General features: G+C 40.4%; 1 protein-coding gene across 14 annotated transcripts in view; it reads right to left on the bottom strand.

Annotated features, from left to right (window-relative positions):
• The window catches only part of Enah (ENAH, actin regulator), a 120,396-nt gene that overhangs the window by 40,918 nt on the left and 58,378 nt on the right, over positions 1–21,100 (bottom strand). For all 14 annotated transcript variants that reach the window (NM_001415736.1, NM_001401377.1, NM_001012150.2 and 11 more), the window contains 1 exon segment: positions 15,640–15,817. In NM_001415736.1, coding sequence (NP_001402665.1) covers positions 15,640–15,817 — 178 coding nt within the window.

Consider the following 21,100-nt stretch of genomic DNA (forward strand, 5'->3'; position numbering starts at 1 on the left):
GCTGTATTTATATATTTATGTGGTGGTGCACACCTTTAATCCCAGCACTCAGGAGGCAGAGGCAGGAGGATCTCTTGTGTGTTGGAGGCCAGACTGTTCTACATAGCAAGTTCTAGGACAGCCAAAGCTAAAAAAAAGGGGGACCATGAATTTGAGAGGGAGGGTGTTGGAGCATGGGGATTGGAGGACATGGAGGGTCTGAAGGGAGAAAAGAGAAGAGGAAATGATGCAATTTACATTTTAAGTATAAAAACATTTAAACCCTAAAAGCAACAACCACTACATTCCAAATTGCATGGTTCTGTAGAGAGACTTGAGAATTACAAACAATAAACTTATTCAAAGCAATGGGCACTGTAAAGTTGCATTAAAAAAAAAAAAAAGATTTCATTTATTTACTTTTTGAGTCCACACACTGTCGCTGTCCTCAGACACACCAGAAGAGGGCATCAGTCTCATTACAGATGGCTGTGAGTGAGCCATCATGTGGTTGCTGGGAATTGAACTCAGGACCTCTGGAAGAGCAGTCAGTGCTCTTAGCCACTGAGCCATCTCTCCAGCCCAAGGCTACATTTTTAAAACACTATTATTTCAAATTTTATTTTGAAACAAATGTTTAATGAAAGAAAGTCTTCGTTTATCTCAAGAAATGGAGCACTGTGTAGCTATAAGTGCATATGAAAAAATAAGACCCAACGTCCTCTAGATCTCCCACTTCTTTGTTTAATCTAGGGCAGTCATGTGTGTATCTGGCATCTCACTCCTTTGCTACCAAAACATAGTCTTCCATGTACGGCTTCAAATGAACTTTCTCACTTAAGAAAGAGGAGGAATGACTGCGAAAAATGGATAAGCTGCAGATCATTTACTACACGGGACAGGCCCCTCAGTCCACCATGATCTGTTAGTCCTTTATTTTTAGCCAAGGGACTGCAGACTGTTTCTGCCTGAGTCAAACCAACTCAAAGCTCAAGGGTGTCTCTCTAATTTACCAATCCTGTCGTATCCTACACCGTTCTAAGGCAGCGGCCCTGAGCCCATTTCCTGGTTCTTTCTAAGCACAGATCAAGACCTGTCCATCACATCACCCTGCATGCCTTCCTGCCATCTATCGTTTAAAGATGCCGAGTAACTACTCTGGGAGAACAAGACAGTGGTGTTGAGTTGTTGACTAGAGTGTCATTTAACTTTCAACCAGCATTATCTATTCAGTTTCACAACTGAATGGCTGTGAACACAGAACGCTGACACCCCTTCCTTTTTACTCTCATTTCTTAACCAGTTCTACAGCCTGCCCATGAACCCTTCCAATGTCCCCTGTCTGTCCCCACTGGCGTGGTTCTTGTTTGATGACCTCCTGCTCAAGAATGTGCAGTACTGAGAAGCTCAGCACAGACTCAGGGAAGGAAGGAACAGTAACACTTCTGTTTACTTTCCCTTTTTTTAAAAAAAAATCTCTCCTTGCTTTATAATGTATACATTATGCCAACATCAATGTGTGTATGTCTAACAAATGCATGAGTAAAGTCCCAGGCAGCTCCACAACGTGGCTACTTTTCACAAACACTGAAACAACCAACCACAAAATAAACCTTTTGGGCTTGAGACAGGGTCTTATTGTATTGCATATCTTCCAAAGATATTAAGTCAAAACTCTGAATATATCTGATCCGGACAGCTCATCAAAAACCAGGACTGTCCCCTTATACAGGTCAGTGACTCCTCCATGGGAACCTCAGACTGTTTGTGCTGGTCTTTCTCTCTGCACGAAATTCATTCTATTTCAAATAAGGTGTCTCTATCTAAAGGAAGTATCTACGTAACATAACTTGTTTTTGAGATTCGATACAACAATATATTATAACAAGGCTTTAGCGTGCACTATTTGAAATGACATGGAAGAGTGTTGACAAAGGGCTAAGCAAGATGGCTCAGAGGTAAAGCTATATGGTGTTAGAATGCAGTGCCCACTGAGAATGGTACCATTAGAAGGTGTGACCTTGTGGGAATAAGTTTGGCTTTGCTAGAGGAAGTGTTATATCGTCAGGTGCAATCTGAGGTCTAGGAAGCTGCCCTGCTGCCTGCTGATCAAGATGTAGAACTCTCAGCTCCTCTCCAGCACCATGTCTGCCTGCATGCTGCCATGCTTCCACCATGACAATTTAAACCTCTGAACTGTAAGCCAGCTTCAATGAAATAGTTTCCTTTTTAAGAGTTGCTGTGGTCATGGTGTCTTTTCACAGCAACAGAAACCCTAACCGAGGGCTGCAGAGATGACTGAGTGCTCTTCCAGAGGTCTTGAGTTCAATTCCCAGCAACCACATGGGGGCTCACAACCATCTGTAATGAGATCTGATGCCCTCTTCTGGTGTGTCTGAAGACAGCTACAGTGTACTTATCTATAATAAATAAACCCTAACCAAGACAGGATGCCTGCCATCCAACCGTGCAAGGATGCCTGACAACCAGAGTTCAATTTCTCGAAGTAAAGAGCCAATCCCACAAGGTCCTCTGATCGTCACATTACAGACTAGCATGCTTGCAAACACATCCAAACCCAGATGCTGACAAACTGAACATCACCATCTCTGTGTATAACGCACCTTTCTTCTATTATGCACTTAAAGATATGTTGTACTAGGGCTGAGGAGACGGCTCAGTGGTACTGCCTCCTACCTGGATCCCCACAATCGAGATAATGTCAGGTGGGCTTGCTGACCGCCTGTAATTCCCACTCAGAACTCAGCAACACGGTATCTGAGGAAGGTCTGAACTATCTGTACTCTGGAGTCTGATGCAGTAAGACTGAGAAGACCATGCAGTCGGAACCAGTCTACACAAACAAAACCACGTCCTGTTTTATGTTCAAGCTGTTTTTGACGCCATGTCATTCCAAACACACAGTTTGCTGTTCAGATGAAAGTTTTTTTTAATAGTAAAAAAGAAAGTGACAAACAAAAACCCTATCATTAGTTGCCAAACATAAAAATTAAGAAATTTAAACAAGTGTCAAGTTCCTGCTGTTAAAAACCCATAAATGAGGGGCTAGGGAGATTGTCCAGTGATTACGAACACTGGTTGCTCTTCCAGAGGACCTAGAATTTCTAGCACCCACATGGCAGCTCAGAGGATGCAGCACCCTCACACAAACACACACGCAGGCAAATCAGAAATAAACACGAATTTAAAAAAATCCGTAAGCACGAATCAACTGTTTCGGCTTAAGAAAGCTGTCCAGTGAACCTGGTAAAGTATTTTAAATACTGCTGATATCCAGGTTCTCCATCACTTCACTCACTGACAATTTCTATGTTAGATTTAGCCTTCCACTATTCAACCTCAAAAAATAAAAAATAAAAAAACCAAAAACAAACAAACAAACAAACAAACAAAAAACCCAGACAAACAAACACCCAAAGCAGCAGAAGCAGTCTTTATTTATCAACAATCCATTAGAAATGCCCGAATACCCACAGGCAGGGCCTGAGGCTTCTCTAATTTGTCAAGCAATCGCTGGATTATTACTGTACACTGTCTGCTTAGAATAAGCTGGCTGCTGTACTAGACTTAAAGATGCTCGAAGAGAAATAACATCTATGCCGCTGAATGAAAAAAATAAATAAATAGAAGGCTGGAGAGATGGCTCAGCAGTTAAGATCACTAACTGCTTTTCTAGAGGTCCTGAGTTCAAATCCCAGCAACCACATGGTGGCTCACAGCCATCTGTAACAAGAGCTGATGCCCTCTTCTGGTGTGTCTGAAGACAGCATCAGTGTACAACCAACCAACCACTCAATCAATCAATCAATCAATCAATCAATCAATCAATCTATCTATCTTTAAAAAAGAAAAAAAAAACAGAAAAGGAAGGACATGACTGCTCCTCCATGGTTGAGGAGCTTAGATGTCCCATTGGCTGGGACATCTGGGAGAGTTCAGAGTGAACATGACCCTGAGCTGGGCCATGTGAGGAGATGAGAGGGAAGAAGGGAGAGCCAGGAAAGTAAAGAGTAGACAAAAGGGCCAGGGAACCAAAAGGCTGGATTATATAGGGTAGGGCAGCCCAGACCCTGGACTGGAGAAGTGTAGGGTAAGGGCCTGTATGACAGCCATACAGGTTAGGACTGAGGAATGCTGGGAGAAGCCAGCAGCCAAGTCTGTTCTATGTGTTAACAGGGTCCTCAGTTTACCCAGGTTTGAGACTTAACCATACTGACCTTCCTCCTGCTACCAACTGTTCTGTACTTTGGTACATAGATGAGTAATACAATTTAAAAAATTTTACAACATTTTTTTCAACTTTTATTTTTTTTTTATTTTTTTTTTTTTATTAACTTGAGTATTTCTTATATACATTTCGAGTGTTATTCCCTTTCCCGGTTTCCGGGCAAACATCCCCCTCCCCCCTCCCCTTCCTTATGGGTGTTCCCCTCCCAACCCTCCCTTTTTTCAACTTTTAAACAAGAGGTCTCCATGCTAGCTGCAGTATGTACATACATCTAGATGATCCATAATACACCTAAATGAGAGGAAGAAGGATGAACACGAGAAGTAACGGAATCTGTGTGTGTTCTTACAATAAAGGAGTAAGAGAAAGATACAGGATCAGACAGAAATACTTAAAAATCTAGTACATTTTTTCCCTAAAATGACCTTTATGTACATACTAGCTGTGGTGACACAGCCTTTGATCCCACCACTCAGAAGGCAGGGGCAGGCAGGTCTCTGTGAGGTAGCAGCTGGCCTGTGAGCTCTGAGCCAAGCAAGGTTATAAAGATCTTGTCTCAAAAACAAAAGAAAAGAAAACTACAGAGTTCTATATAACCCAATTTAATAATTATATAAACAGTCCAAAAAAATCTGACTTTGAAGCTCTTCATGGACTGTAAGGTTGTCATAAACAGCCAGCCAATTCCTAACTAAAAAAGCAAGGATACGCCCCTGTCCACAGTTGTCCCCAAGAGCAAAGAAAGCTGGGTGGAAGCAAGTTTAACTCTTCTTTTACAAGAAATGTGACTCTCAAAGGTAACACCTTACTGTTCAGACGGATGAGAAAGCACGTGAGATGGGAGGGCTTCTGGGAACTTCCAAAGGCTCCGTGAAGAGCGGTGAAACGACTCTGGCTTCCTGAGACTGAAATCCAACACCTATTTATGCAATACTACATTACTGCACTAAATACCCTCGAAAGCGACCTTTAGTCTAGCCTAATGGGGCTATAAGTTCCATTTGAAAAATCTGCGCTTTATGACCCGATATCAAAGAGACACATTGGAGATTTGCTTTTTACAAGCAAGTAAGTGCTATATTAATGCTATATTAATACTATATTAATACTATAGCTAACTCTGGGTTTGCTAAATTTGTTTCTATAACCCAGAAATTAACTATTAAAAATGCTCTGAAGAAGTATGGGAGAGAAAGATGTACCACAAATCTCATGGGGTGTGGGTGGAGTGTTCATGGGTCTGGGTATAAGGGACCCAAAGAGAGACATGTACCAATCTAACAGAAAGCCGCTTCAGGGCCATCTGGTAAAGGTGAAAAGGTCCAGCCCACCTTCTTCCTAGTGATGCACTCTCAGTCGGTACAGCCTGCAGAAGACTGGGAGGCCCACTGGTGCGTGTCCATCACTCATCTAGTCAATACTTTAAACTCTGGTGTATGAATCCAAGGTTTGAGGGAAAGATTAGGAAAATGTTTCTAAACAAATCCCTCAGTAAAAATTTCTTTCTTTTTATATGAACAGCACTGGCATAAAATACTTCAGCTGGGCATGGTGGCATTCACCTTTAATCCCAGCGCTCAGGAGACAAAGGCAGGTAGGTTTCTGTGAGTTCAAGGACATCCTGGTCTACATAGTGAGTTACAGGACAGCCAGGGGTTTGTTCGGAAAACCTGTCCTGGCTAGTTTTATGTCAACTTGACACAAGCTAAAGTATCTGAAAGGAAGGAACCTCAATTGAAAAAATGCCTCTGTAATACACAGCTATAAGGCATTTTCTTAATGAGCTGTTATTTGGGAATGGGTCAGGCCCATTGTGGGTGGTGCCAATCCTGGGAGGGTCCTGGGGGCTATAAGAAATCAGTTAACAGACCATGTGGAACAAGTCAGTAAACAGCACCCCTCCATGGCTGCTGCTTCAGCTCCTGCCTCCAGGTTCCTGGCCCACTTGTGTTCCTGTCCTGACTTCCTTCAGTGATGAACAGTGATATGGAAGTATAAATCAAATAAACCCTTTCCTCCCCAAGTTGCTTTGGTTATGACTTTCACAGTAACCCTGAGACCTTGCCTTAAAAAAAGCAAAAGCAAAAACAAAAGACCTGAACACTTTCAGAAAACACAACTGCTTTGTTTTCTCTTGTGAATCATCTTAGAAATTAGACTTACAGAAATAGCAAGTCTACCTCAGAAGAACCATTTTAGTAACTTTACACAAATAGCATGCTACATTTGCTAAATCTATTTCCAATCACCACTCTGTGCAGCATTTACACTACCTAGCAGGTATTTCCAGCCAACTATTACCATCTTTGCATAAGGAAAAGCCATGAGACCGACGGCTTTCAGTCATTCATTGTTCCTTTATTTCTCTACTATCCTGTAATGCGGTATCTAAGTTCAAATACAAAAAAATTCTGTCCATTGAGGCCTTTATTCTTTTAGATTATAAGACTATCAAATTTCTATGAATATTCTGTGAATGAATAAAACAATCTATATATGAAATACTAACTTCAAAGATACTACCATTTGATATTAAAATACTGATTTCTATTTTTGCCTCGCTTATGAAAACAGAAATGCATGCTGCTAACTCAGAAGCAATGCATTAATGTGAACGTGGACACGGGCAAGCTGGCGCTGCTACACCTATTGGGATGTGTGAAACTTTGTTCAAATTACAAGGTAAATCCTATAGCAAAGGGCAGGAGAGGTCCTGAGTTCAATTCCCAGCACCCACATGGTGGCTCACAGTCATCCGTAATGAGATCTGATGCCCTCTTCTGGTCTGCAGATACACATGCAGGCAGAATGGTGTATAGACAATAAATAAGTCTTTTTTTCTTCTTTTTTTCTTTTTTCTTTTTTTTCGGAGCTAGGGACCGAACCCAGGGCCTTCCGCTTGCTAGGCAAGTGCTCTACCACTGAGCTAAATCCCCAACCCCTAAATAAATCTTTTTTAAAAAAAAAAAAACTCTATGGGAAAGGTTTAGCTGCTCTTCTGCACTGCAATTCCATCAAGGTAGAAATGGTTCCTGATTATTCCCTAAATCAGTGTGAAGACAGAGGCATCCAACTTAAGTCTGCTTAACATTTTTTATCCCACAGATAGATATCAGACTAAATGACATTCAGTAAAATGCTTCTCTAACTCCTAAGAAAAAAACTAATAAATGACACAAATGTGTGCAAATTTTTACACGTCTGCAAGAAAAGCATCCAAATGATCGATGACCTCTGTAGGTCAACAGCACTGCTACTGAAAATCGGTGTACGGCGAGCCTGGAGACAGTGTAGCGTCTTGCCAGGTATGCAGACACACAGGGTGTGAAGCAGACTGCATGACACCAGGCTTCAGAGTCTAGAGACTGTGAACTCCAGACTTACCACAAAATTAATACCTGCCCTTAGTTTTTATAACTCCACTCTGAGAAGGACAAGTTCTGCAACCAAAGAAGAACATGGTGCTCCCTAAAAAAAATCAGACATGAATTCAGGAGCCTTCATAAAAGAGGGCAGGGACTGAGAGGAGCACAGGGAGGAGCGCTATGAAATGCTACCGTGGAGACCTGACACGCCCACTGCTCATGAACTCACTGCAGCCATGGCTGCCTATACTAGGTAAAGGCAACGAGTTCAGACCATGTCCCAGCTGGAAGCACTAGCAGGACTCAATTATCAAACTAAACAAACAAACAAGTGCGTGTGAGTTCAAGAACACAGTGTTAGTTTCTGTAAGCCCTGCTGTGGCTTATCTCCGATGCTGGATGTGCTGCAGCAATCACATCGGTGAGGATAGCCTGGGAGTGCTGCCCTCAGAAGGGAGCTAGGTTCATCATAGGAGGGCTTTTCTAAGACAACAGGCCCATCCCTGCTGTCTTCTAGCCTGGCAAAGTGATCTCCCAATGGCATGCACCATGATGTCATCCTCTAGGAGGCCTTCACCAGAGTTCAGCAGAAGTCTGTCCTGTATGCTCCCAAATGTGTCTAACTGTTGGCTAACAAGCTTTTCTTTATACTGCAGTTGCTCTTTGGTATTTGGTGGGTTAAAATGAAGCCCTTTGATGTTTGGCTTCACAGAAGACAACTGGATCATTTCTTCTCTTTGCATTCAGCCTGGTGTCTTTGGCTATGTATCATAAAGAAGGGGACTTTTTTTACGGAGCACTTTGTAGAGGTACGAACAGGAATTCTCCTCAAATATCCTTGAGCCACATTTGCTGAATCCCTAAGTAAGGGTTTTAACCTCAAAATTCCTGAATCTAACTCTGGTTCAGCAAAGAAGGAAATCATAGACAAGAGGCAAAAGTGCAAAGCGATCTGTACACTGTGAGATGGGTTTGTACACTGTGAGATGGCTTAGCTGGTACTACGTTCCCACTCAAATCTCTCTTTTAATGACCAAGAAGAGCTACACAGGAAATTATTTCAAATATGTCAATGTAAAAGCTAAAAGCTTAAGCTGAACTGCACAATTGAGAGCATTGGCATTTAAGTGGTTCCAGAAAAGCAGTCACCTTCTTGCCCCAACTCTAGCCTATAACTCAACTAGTGCCTGTGGGTAAACAGGAGGGCCAAGAAAACAGAGGACAGAAGTGGGGCTAAGGAGAACACAGGAAAGCAGTATTCTTGGGATAATTTAGGCCTGGTGCATCCAGTGCAGGTGAAAACACCTAATCATTCTCTTTTAGAATGAGAAATTAGCCACCCAAATCATTTTCGGATTGAAAATATTGGTCACACTGAACTAAAAATTGAAGCTTTGAGGTATAAGAGGGGAACACAGAAAATGAAAGTTTGATTCAGTAGTTCCTGTTCTCTTTTAAAAGCTAGAAATTATCTCTCCTCTCTCTCCTCCCCCTCTCTCTGATTCATTTTTCTTTACTGAATGGGTACTGTTTTGTTTGTGCACATGTCGTGTAGTGCCTCTGGAAACCAGAAGAGGGCACCGGATCATTCGAAACTGGACTTAAAGGATTGTGAGCTGCCACAGGTGCTGGGAACTGAAACCCGGTCCTCTACAAGAGGGACAACTGCTCTTAACTGCTGGGCTATCTCTTATTATTTGAAGAAAATCTATTAAACTTTGGTATTCCAAAGAAGTTGTATGTATAATTAATCTTTGTTCTTCCACAAATCACTGAAAATCAATGTTCAGTTCAGGCACGTGACTATAATATCCTTATCAGTGTCTGGTGCTGCCATAAAACCCAGACATTTTTATACTGCCCTCAGTCATTAATTAGAACTTCTCAATAGTTTCAGGGAAGATTATCTCTACAAAGAACTCGTGATTTAAGACTCAAAGCAGCTTGTAGTTTGGTCATCATTGACATCTCTAAAATTCCTGATGTTTCCAAGTTTGAAAACCATTTTAGATTCACTTCAGTAGTTTTCAAGTTGACTTCTACTCTGAGAACAGGATAATGCATCTCAAACAAAATGGACACTCATAGATGTTATGTAAAATGTTAATAAACAGCTAAATTGTAGTTCTAACATTGGTCTGCCAAGTTTATCTTCTTTTATGTTTTCCTGTGTATACGTGTTGGGTATGTGTAGGCCCAATGTAGTGACAGAGTTGTATCTGTCCTCGCATGACGTTCTCTCCTGTATTACAGTGTTTGTTCGCTCTCGCTCTCTCCCTCCCCCCTTCTTTCTTTCCCTGTCCTGGAACAGTTTGTCTTGTTTTAATAGTAGAATACTGAGTAGAAGAGAGGAATACTTCCGTTTAATTCCTCTCTTTTTGTATATATAGATGCACTCAAACAACAGTTGGCTTAGTTTTCTATGGAGAATAATTTCCTTTATGGGCAAGGGGTAGAAGTAAAGAAAGGAGGAAAATACAATAAAGTCTGCACTTTTTATTCTTAAACTAAGTTATTCCACATGAAAGTTTGATGTTTTTTAGACTTCACCAGCCTCCTTCCAACCTTGCTAGCCGTGTCTGTTTGGATTTCCCTATGCCCAGACCATAGATGTTCTCATGCTCTAAACATAACATGGTGTGTTTCCAGTTGTCACACACACTTCTACAAAAGCTCACTTAGAAATATTCTATTATTGAGGACTTCAAACGCCTTCTTGTTTGCAACATTTGCTCTGACCCTAGAATTTTCTTTGGCATTCCAAAGACTTTACTTCAAACTTTATTAATAAACTGTCTAATGTTCCTGTTTTGTTTCTACTTAGCTCCAGACCAGGAATGAAATCCAAGAAGGATATCATACTGGTGTTAGTATCAGTGGCTACCAGCACAGCACATATGCCAAAGGGCACTGTAGATAGAACTGTGAGATTTTAAGCTTAGTACTGTTCTTACTGGTAACACCAGCAGCTAGAAGACTACAAAGTAAAACTGCCACTGGCAACAAACAGTCTAGGGCTGGCACAGTGGAGCATGGCTTTAACCCCAGCACTCAGAAGGAACAGGCAGAAGGATCTCTGCGAGTTCATGGCCAGGGCACTTTTCATAGGGAGTTCCAGGACAGCCAGGGTTACACAGAGATCTGCTTCAAAGTCAAACAAAAAACAAATTTGACAAGGGGGCAGGGTGAGTTGGGGGGAGATGGGGAACAAAAACAAAGAAAAACACTCAAGAATTTCTGAGCTATTTTGAGATGCTGAAAATCCCATCAAGTCCAAGTATAACATACAGATAACACACAATGAACACCCAGTGCTGAGAATAACGCCTATGCTCATCTGGAAGTAACATTTGGCCAAGTTTATGTTAAAGAATTAACAGGACCAACATTTATCATAAATCTGGTGAAAACTTTAACCATATCAAGTTTATCTCTGGCCATGCTCTGATTCACAGTAGAAAAAGCAAACCAGCAAACTCAGACTTTTAGTTAATGGCTAAAAAAAGTATTTTGAGGTTTTTGTTTTGGTAAGTTATGCTTAATCATGGTTGAACAAAACCAGAATAATCTAACTGGCATGCCATTTTCTTTTTTTAAATGAATTTAAAGACATATTTCCTATTTTCAAATGATTTTAACGATTTATAAAAATGCAATAAGGCTGTGCAAATTTACCTCAACCAGCCATCAACAGGACTACATTGTAGATTATGTAATTCATTGCTATTATCTACAAAAGCCTATAAATATATGTGATAAGTAAATACAGAAATATGAATCCTTGGTTGGTCTGTATAATACATTCATTTAAATTGAGACAATTTCCATTGGTGAAAAGTTACACTGTAGCATTTGGTATAAAAGCAGGAGCACTAATTCAGCTCCTTTTAAAAAAAAGTTAGAACATGTGATTCCTGTTTTTTTTTAAATTCCAAATATAACACACTGTATTTAGCACCTCCTGTACTTTCCAGTATATTAGATAATTGCATACCATGTTAAAAACAAAATAAAGGAAAACATTCCTGCCACCCACCTTTTCATAAAAAACTGAAAATATGAAACACACACATATATGCAAGGGTAGCTTGCAAAGGTTAGAGTGACTAGTCCACAGAACACTGCTTTTTTTTCTCTCTCTTTAAAAAAAAAGAGGGTTTGAAGAATGACAGCAAAAAAAAAAAAAAAAAAAGGAAATGTAGAATCATTGGCTTGGACAAGAAGAGAGCACACAGCTAAACCATACTCTGGAGAGACTCACATTAATCAGAGAGCATCCCCTCCCCACTCTCTTCCCCTGACTTCTGGTCCCTTTGTACTGAGCTTCAGAAAGATTCTGTTTGAACAAAGATGTCCATGACCTTTATATGAGAATCACTAAGAAGGATTTACTGGTAATGGCAATGGCTGGTTCTCATGGTAACAGTTTAACATGAGAAAAATAAGAGTAATGGCCAGGAAGCCTGAGTATGGGGTGTGGCTTTATAAAGTGCTAACCAGGCTGAGGGGGTAGCCTAGTGGTAGAGTGGTAATGTACAAGGCCCTGGATTCAGTGCAATTCCTAGCACTGTGGAAGGAAGGAAGGAAGGAAGGAAGGAAGGAAGGAAGGAAGGAAGGAAGGATGGAAGGAAGGAAGGAAGGAAGGAAGGAAGGAAGGAAGGAAGGCAGGCAGGCAGGCAGGCAGGCAGGCAGGCAGGCAGGCAGGCAGGCAGGCAGGCAGGCAGGCAGGGAGGGAAGCAGGGAGGGAGGGAGGGAGGGAGGGAGGGAGGCAGGCAGGCAGGCAGGCAGGCAGGGAGGGAGGGAGGGAGGGAGGGAGGGAGGGAGGGAGGGAGGGAGGGAAGGAGTGTGGGGGAGATGGAGAGAAAGAGAAGGAAGGAAGAACGAGAAGGAAGAAGGGAAGGGAAAAGAAGGAAGGAAAATGGCAACACGACAGTAAAACATAAGAGTAATAAAGATTAGTGTGGTCAAAATGCATTATGTGTATGTACAGAAATATCAACATCATGCAATCCATTATTCTATACAGTTAATATATACCAATAAAAACTTTAGAGACAGAATTTTATGAATCAGGCACACCGATGCATACATAGTTCTACCTTCACGAATGCATTTGTCCTTTGCTTCTGCTGAATGGTGTTGGGCTACTACCTGTAAAAGGTCTGAACTCAAGCTTCCCAATAGCTTGGGTTAGCAGACAGACAGAAAATGATTTCAAAAGTTACACACACACACACACACACACACACACACACACACACACACACACACACACACACACACACTGGCTGTGACCCCAAAGCAAATTGCTTTGGCAAGGGAACTTAAGACCATGCGGGTACTCAGGATTATTGGGTGTTTGTTTAGGTGGATGGGAGAGGCCAGCACAACAAAGCTAGGCAGAGCACATTCCTACCCTACAGTGAGAATCTGCACAAGAAAAAGCATCCCCTCGGTAGCCATGGCTGACCTTGAATCCACAGAGACCCACCTTCTTCTGCCAAGCAAGTGCTAGAATTAAAGGCATGTACCACCAGGTGACACTTAAGGTTTTTTTTTTTTAAAGATTTATTTATTTTATGTATATGAGTGCTCTCTCAGTATATATGCCTGCATGCCAGATGAGAGCATCAGATCCCAGTACAGGAACTACCATGTGGTTGTTGGAAGCTGAACTCAGGGCCTCTGGAAGAAGAGACAGTGCTCTTAACCACTGCGCTAACTCTCAGGCCAAGCTCCAGATTCTTAACACTTTTCCCCCATGCTTCTGCTTCAAAGACAATGAATGTCATCAAAATTCAGAAAATGGTATTTATAATGGTAAGTGATTCCCTAAATAAATAAGTCATGCTACCTACAAATGAACCATTGTAATGCTTTGTTTTCTCTAAGAATGAACAAAATAGAACCAAAAAGTCCACTGCCGGTAACTTGGTCCATGACAGAGATAACTTCAACCAGGTTATACTACTACAATTGAAGACACGAAAGAGAGGACACAGTGTATTGTCCATAACAATAATCCTACACACTCTACACACCAAAAATGCTTCTATAGCAAATAAAACCATGAATTTCCATACTTGTAAAACTTTACATGATTCAAAACTATTTCTTAATGTTTATTATTCTGTAAGAGGATATAATGAGTTTCTTCATAAAAAAAGACTGAATTTCAAATAATCAGGATCAGAATAAAACAGGTAATTAGCCATTGGCATTTGGAAAACAAACTGTAATATTATTCATTGATAAGAACAATATTGTCCATTTGGTAATAACAAGACAAAATGACCATCAACAAGAATCTGAACTGTGCAAAGTGACATTTGTTCTTAGCTGGATCCCCATTTGAAGGCTGAGAGACAAGAATGGCCACTGGTTCCAAACACAGGAATGCAGAAGCTGCTATGCACACTCTTCAAATTATGTAACTGGCCTATTTAAGATATAGGAATCATGATTCTAGCTTGTTTCCCGATTATTACAGTGTAAAAATATAAGCTAATAAAGTCCTATGCTGACAAAAACAGTACAGTGCCCAGGAGAAATGATTTACATGAGATCAGGCTTTGCCATCTTGTAGAGGCAAACCAAAGAAAGTTCCAATGGCTTATTTCCTTAAAACAGATCCAATGAGAGCAAAAATATGTTCCTTATAGATGCTAATTTCCCCAAAAGAAAACTTTATATAAAACAGATACAGGTACAATGGCATTGAACCTTTTGCAAGATCTCAAAATGCCTATTCCTCTAAAATTCATTTTTAAAACAGGCAAAGGAGTTAGATATATTAGATTAAAGTTATCACTTATAATGGATTTTAGAATTCTATATCAACAAAATATCAATTTTGTTTGGCTATAATACTCCTCAATAAACTATATGTATTTTACTCAGAACATTTATATCATTAAAATCACTACCAAACATACAACACAGGAAGGAGTAACTATTTGTATTTTTTTTATATATAACATTTTCTGATAAAATTTATTGCTCTAATGAGAACCATACATTTGTGTATTTCTTTTTCTGTTTATTAAACAAAATTTAGTGTATCTCTGACACAAGGTTTTGAATACTTGAGCTTTTCAAAGTGAATTATTTCTATTCTTCCTTCTTAGCAACATATAGTGTAAGAATCCAATTACGGCTTGGATCATGAGGGTGTGCGTCAAATCTTCAAACAGCCCTTAGCAGTTTCTCAACCTGTAAGTTACAACCACTTTGAGGGTTAGGGGGTCAACAAAGACCATCAGAAAACACAGATGTTTACAGTATAATTTATAACAGTAGCAAAATTACAGTTATGAAGCAGCAACAAAAATAATTTCATGGTTGGGGGGGTCACGGCAACATGAGGAACTGTACTGAAGAGTTGCAGCACTGGGAAGGTTGAGAACCGCTGCTCTAGAGCCAAGTATTGGGAGATTATACTCTAAATATAAGTCCCTACGCTCAGAGGTGGCTTAAAATTATGTTTTAAAAACCTACCTACGCTTGATCAAAGGCAAATAAAAACAGACATGAGGGAATGATTGAAGTTCCAGCTACTCTGGAAGCAGAAGGCAGGAGGATTGCCTGAAATGAAGAATTTAAGGCTAGCTTGGGCAACACAGAGACCTTGTATTTCTGGTGGCTCTTGTGTTCTAGAATTAAAAGTTAGATAATTTTTCAAATGAGGTTTAAAATCTAATTAAACTCACAGCATTATGCTTCTAGACTATGTTATCTTTTTTTTTTTTTTCTTTTCTTCTTTTTTTTTTCTGGCTTTTTAAGGCAGGGTTTCTCTGTGTAGCCCTGGCTGGCCTCAAACTCATAGACCCACCTGCCTCTGCCTCACAAATGCTTGGATTAAAGATGTACATCACGAAGCTAGACTATACTTTTACAGAAACAAATAAGAGTTCACATTTTTCTAGAAAATAACTTAGGAATTACTTTAAATACACATATATGACTTAAAAGCTGACAAGAAAGTTTTGCTTTAACATATACATAGCATTTCCGTTGAAGAATACTGGGAAAGCACAGACACTTTACCTGCTTCCTGTGAATTTAACACTTCTAAGGCATGCATCATGGCACTTGCGAAGACATTGGCATCCTCTTTGCTGCCAAAGTTGAGACCATACACCTGTCTAGCATCCCGCCATTGGTGGAAAGTCTGTGTAGCTTGATTGTACTTCAGTCCTTTAGGAATGGCACAGTTTATCACAACCTACAAGACAATTAATTCATTATAAAGCCAGCTAATAACTGGTAAAATAATAAAATCCAGATTTTAGGTATTTATTTAAAGTTATTCCTGGCAGACTTTATCACAGTTAGTTGGAACAACTAGTTACCTAGAATAAAGGCAAGTCTATAGAGGTTGAGTCTGAAGAATGTAAACTATCTTATGTTTACAAAAGGCCTGCTTTAAAATAATAAAACAAATCAACGTACTTCATTAAAAATGTTTTAACTTGTTATAAATTCAAAACCAGAATATTAACTGTAAAGGACCATTCACCTCCTCCCATCCAGAGAGAATACCTCCATACTACAAATTAAGTTTCACAGGATTTTGGACAGAATCCATGTTGGGAAATGTACCTGCCCTCTTTCCTCGAATTCACACTTAAGAATCATCCACTGATCTATGCAACTATGGTTTGTTCATTTTCATTGTTTATTGGTATAAACTACTAATCCACCCATTCATTCACTAACATTTTTATTGCCCAGAACTTGTGGCTTCTACAAATAAGGACATGAACATCCTGTGGAACAGCTGCTGGTATGCACAGTGCATGTTTTTACTGAACAGGAACCCGTTTGGACTAGTGTAAGACATAAGTATATTTAACTTTAGTAGAAAACTCCACACAGTTTCCTAAATGTGTCCTATCGTTTACCATTGCACAGCAGTATATAACGGTTTGTATGGCTCCATATATGGGAAGGCACAGCCTCTGATAGCATTGGTCTTTCTGTATATTTAAAGTACTTCCCAAGTTACCATATTAGAAGAGGCCTGGTCCATGTGTGGAAGTCAAATGACACTCTGTGGCACTAACATCTTTATGCAGGCTCTAGGGGGAAAGCTCAGGTAGCCGATCTGCACAGCAGGTGCCTTCACACTCCAAGTCATCTCACAGGTCCCCTCTTGGTGTTTTGTTTCAAGATAAATCTTTTGTGAACTCCCGATTATATCCATTAATAAATCTCTGGTCTATTTCTCTCCTAATTGACCCATTTTTCTCTTTACATAGGATCCCAAAGGAAAAATATTTGTGACAAATATCTTGTCCCATTCTGTAACTTGCCTATTCATTGTTACTGATATTGTAAGAAGTTCATTTTCTTTTACTTCAAATTAAAAATCCTTTTCTCTTTTAATGTTTTTGTGTTCTAAGAAATATTTCTCCATGTTAAGTTATGAAAGCACGACTTCATTCTGTCTTCTAGAAGTCTTATTACTGTTATCCATTAACGCTCGCATCTCCAGTAAAACTGAAACTGATTTAAGCCTATGGTGTGAAATAGGTTCAAGCTTCATGATGTTTATTTTCTTTTTTTTTTTTTTGTTAAATTTTTTTATTTATTCATTTATTATATATAAGTACACTGTAGCTGTCTTCAGACACACCAGAAGAGGGCATCAGATCTCTTTACAGATGGTTGTGAGCCACCATGTGGTTGCTGGGAATTGAACTCATGACCTCTGGAAGAGCAGTCGGGTGCTCTTAACCGCTGAGCCATCTCTCCAGCCCATGATGTTTATTTTCTTTGGGTGTCCAAATGATTCACTTATTTTAGCTAAGTTGCAGGTTTACTTTTGTTACAAATTGGTCAATATATCTGATGTCTGTCCAACTATAGTATCTTCACTTGAAGCTGTGCACTAGGTCTCAGCTTTAGGTTCTGTCCTCATGACTGCTCTAGACTGTCCTACTCTGTCCTCATGACTGCTCTAGACTGTCCTACTCTGTCCTCATGACTGCTCTAGACTGTCCTACTCTGTCCTCATGACTGCTCTAGACTGTCCTACTCTGTCCTCATGACTGCTCTAGCTGTTTTTGGTCCTTTGTGGAAAGCTGCCATTTATACTTTAGAATATTGTCAATTTCCAAATTTAAACCTGTACTAAAGCCAAAAGTCAATTCGATAACTGATGTCATAAAGCTATATGGTACGTCATGAGTATCACAGAGTCCTTTCTTGACTGACATTAACATTCAGTGGTTCTCTCTATATTGGTATCTTGAGCACCTATTAAATCGGTGAGGTACCTAATGGAGTAGTTCTTGGTTGTGGTCCTCCATAGGCTCATATTTGAACACCTGGTTCTCGGCACGGAACACTGCTTGGCAAGGGTGTGAACCTTTAGGAGGCTGAGCATTTCTAGTCAGAGTGGGTCCCTGGAGACAAGCCTTGAAGACCTACAGCCTGGCCTCACTTCACATTCACTCTCTGTGTCCGAGGCAGAGATGCGATGTGAACAGTCAGATTACTGTTGCTTCTCCCTCAAGCTGCTTTACAGCATATTCCATCAGAATAAGCCAAGTAACTAAGACACTACTGCAAACAGCTTAACCTCTACACGTCCTAACTCAGATGAAAACCACAGGTAGAGACAACATATCTAGAACCATATTAAACTTACTTCTTAATTCTAACCTATTACTAATCCAAGGTTTATTAATTCTAACATTCTGCTAATCCTCATGATTTATGATCTGAGTTTCTTCCCTCTAAATACATAATCACATCACCTACAATGGCTTCATTTCATACATTTTTTTTACCCCCTCCCCAGCCATTCCATACATTTTAATCCCTGTATGTTTTATTTCCTTTTCCTTGCATTTATCTACTGGATAGGCATAAAATAATATTAAAAAGATGTGGTTAATACCAAGTATCTTTTGTCTTTTGCATGATGCTAGCTTCTGAAGAGTGTGGATCTTAGGCTTGTAAGTAAAGATGCACTGTGAAATGTTTACATTGTGATAAATTTCAGCAAGGACATAAGAGAAACACATTTTTTGAGAAGACGGGGAAAGTCATAGCTGACTTCAGACAAGGCTCATGCTGTGCACTGTACAGGTCACGGGAAAATAAGTATTCGTGTACTTCTCACTCTGCTGTGGTCAGGCTGAAAATGAACAGGGCTATGTTAATGGAACATACCATCTATGTAGAGTCAGGGTTTGAGACAGGGTTTCTCTATTATGAAGCCCTGGCTGTCTTGGAATTTGCTATATAGGCCAGGCTGGTCTTGAACTCACAGAGATCCACCTGCCTCCAAAGTGTTGGGATTAACGGCACACACTACCACACCAGGCTATATTTCTTATTTTTAAAGATCAATGTTATTTTTCTCAAAGGTTGGATGATTGAAAGAATCGGTTCCTGTTTTGGTTTTTTGGGGTTTTTTTTTTTTTTTGGTTTTTTAAAAAGATTTATTTATTATATATAAGTATACTATCGCTGTCTTCAGACACACCAGAAGAGAGTATCAGATCCCATTACAGATGGTTGTGAGCCACCATGTGGTTGCTGGGAATTGAATTCAGGACCTCAGGAAGAGCAGTCAGTGCTCTTAACCTCTGAGTCATCTCTCCAGCCCTCCTGTTTTGTTTTGAAGACAGAATCTCGATTTGTGTCTGTCTCTGTCTCTCTGACACACACACACACACACACACACACACACACACACACACACACACACACACACACACACGGGGGTGGGGGGGACTGTATCACCATTCCCAGATTTTAAAAGTTTTATATTTTAAAAATGAATTAATCATTTACCTACTGTAATTTCAATTCTATTAATGTCTTTCCTAGCCTTCTCTTACAGCTCTTAGCTTGAAATGTTTGTTAAGAAGGTTCATCAGGGGGCTGGAGACAGTAAAAACAAATATTGACTGCTCTTCTAGACAACTGGGATTCAGTTCCCAGCATCCACATAGTGGCTCACAACCATCCAGTACCGGGGAATCCAATGTCATTTTCTGGCCTCCCTATTTGATTCAGACATGCACATAGGCAAAATTCATACATGTGAAAACAAAGGGGAAAAGTGTCAGCAATTTTTATGGTTTTGCCATCTAATTTTTATTTTGTTCTCCATAGCAGTTGGGCAGCATGTGACAGGTCTCTAATCTAAGGGATGACTCTGCAGGAGAACAGATAAAAGGAAAGCAGACGCCATAGCTCAACGACTGAGAGGCAGCCATAAGTGGAGGTTTTTGGTAGAGAAATAGGAGACGAGAGGCTGTGTAACACAGTGAGGAAGCTAGAGCACAGGAGAAAAGGAGAGGCTGGGGGAGGAGGGGACACACAACAAAGATAAGAGGTGAACCAATTTCTGTAGACTAACCCAGAACTATGACAATTTCTCATCAGAGAAGCACTGCATTTTTAACCAGGTGTCTTGAGAACTCCATTGCCCTGCTATCAGTATTAGTCAATACGTTATGTAAGGGAGACTGCCATTTCTACTTCCCAGGGAAACGGTCTCCTCAGGGGAAAAAAAAAAAAAAAAGAGGATTTTTCTCTTTGTCCTCTTTTTGAGACGGAGCCTCTTAGAGCCCCAGTTTTTGCAGAAGGACCAGGTTCAGTGCCCACCCCTTCCGAGCACGCATGACGGTTATAAACCCCTGGCTGTTACCTGCTGACAACCAAACTTAACAATCAGGGTCACTGCAGCCCCTGTTTACACCACGGCTCACCGGGAAGATACAGGTGACTTTCTTTGAGCGAGAACTCACAAGACACCAAAGAGAATCTAGCTCCATTTTCCCTGCACTTTGTAGCAAGACGGTTTTAAACATTAAGCTACATCTTTGAAAACACACTTTTACAAGGGAACTAAGTCTACAATCCGTAAAAGTTCCCGCTATTAGTACACAGCAGTAAGGCCTGATCTCCCTTTTCCTCTGCGTGCAGATGCTGATCTGGATCTGTCAGGGGACAAGGCATCAAGACAACCCAGTTACTGTCTTGAAAATATGGAATAGGGAATCACCAACAGCTCAGCTGTCACCTTAGATATGAACTGGGAAGGAAAGCCTAACTGTTCCAGCAACACTAGTGCCTGCCACCTCACTAGTCACTTACGAACTTAACAATACTTTCTGAAACCATTTATACTTTCAAATCCCTTCTCTACCTTTGACCATAAGTAGCTAGATACAGATGTTCCATAAGCATTCAATGTGTTCCTTACACTGTATTTCCTACAGTCCATTCTGAATTTAGATGATAAAAAGGGGCCAGTAGGATGGCCTGATATGACAATGTAATGAAGATAAAAACCCTTCCTGCTCAGCGAGGTTTGATGGACAGTATTTAGATCTCCAGATCCTACAAAGTGCCAAGAGAAAAGGCACTCTCAAGAACCGTCCTCTGCCCCCACATGCTTGATATCTACCACATGTGCAAGTCTGCACCCACACATATAGGCATGCATGCATGCATAATCACAAACTATAAAGAATTTTAGCAG

The sequence above is a fragment of the Rattus norvegicus genome, chromosome 13, assembly GCF_021556685.1.
Source record: "Rattus norvegicus strain SHRSP/BbbUtx chromosome 13, alternate assembly SHRSP_T2T, whole genome shotgun sequence".
NCBI classification, from domain to species: Eukaryota; Metazoa; Chordata; class Mammalia; order Rodentia; family Muridae; genus Rattus; species Rattus norvegicus.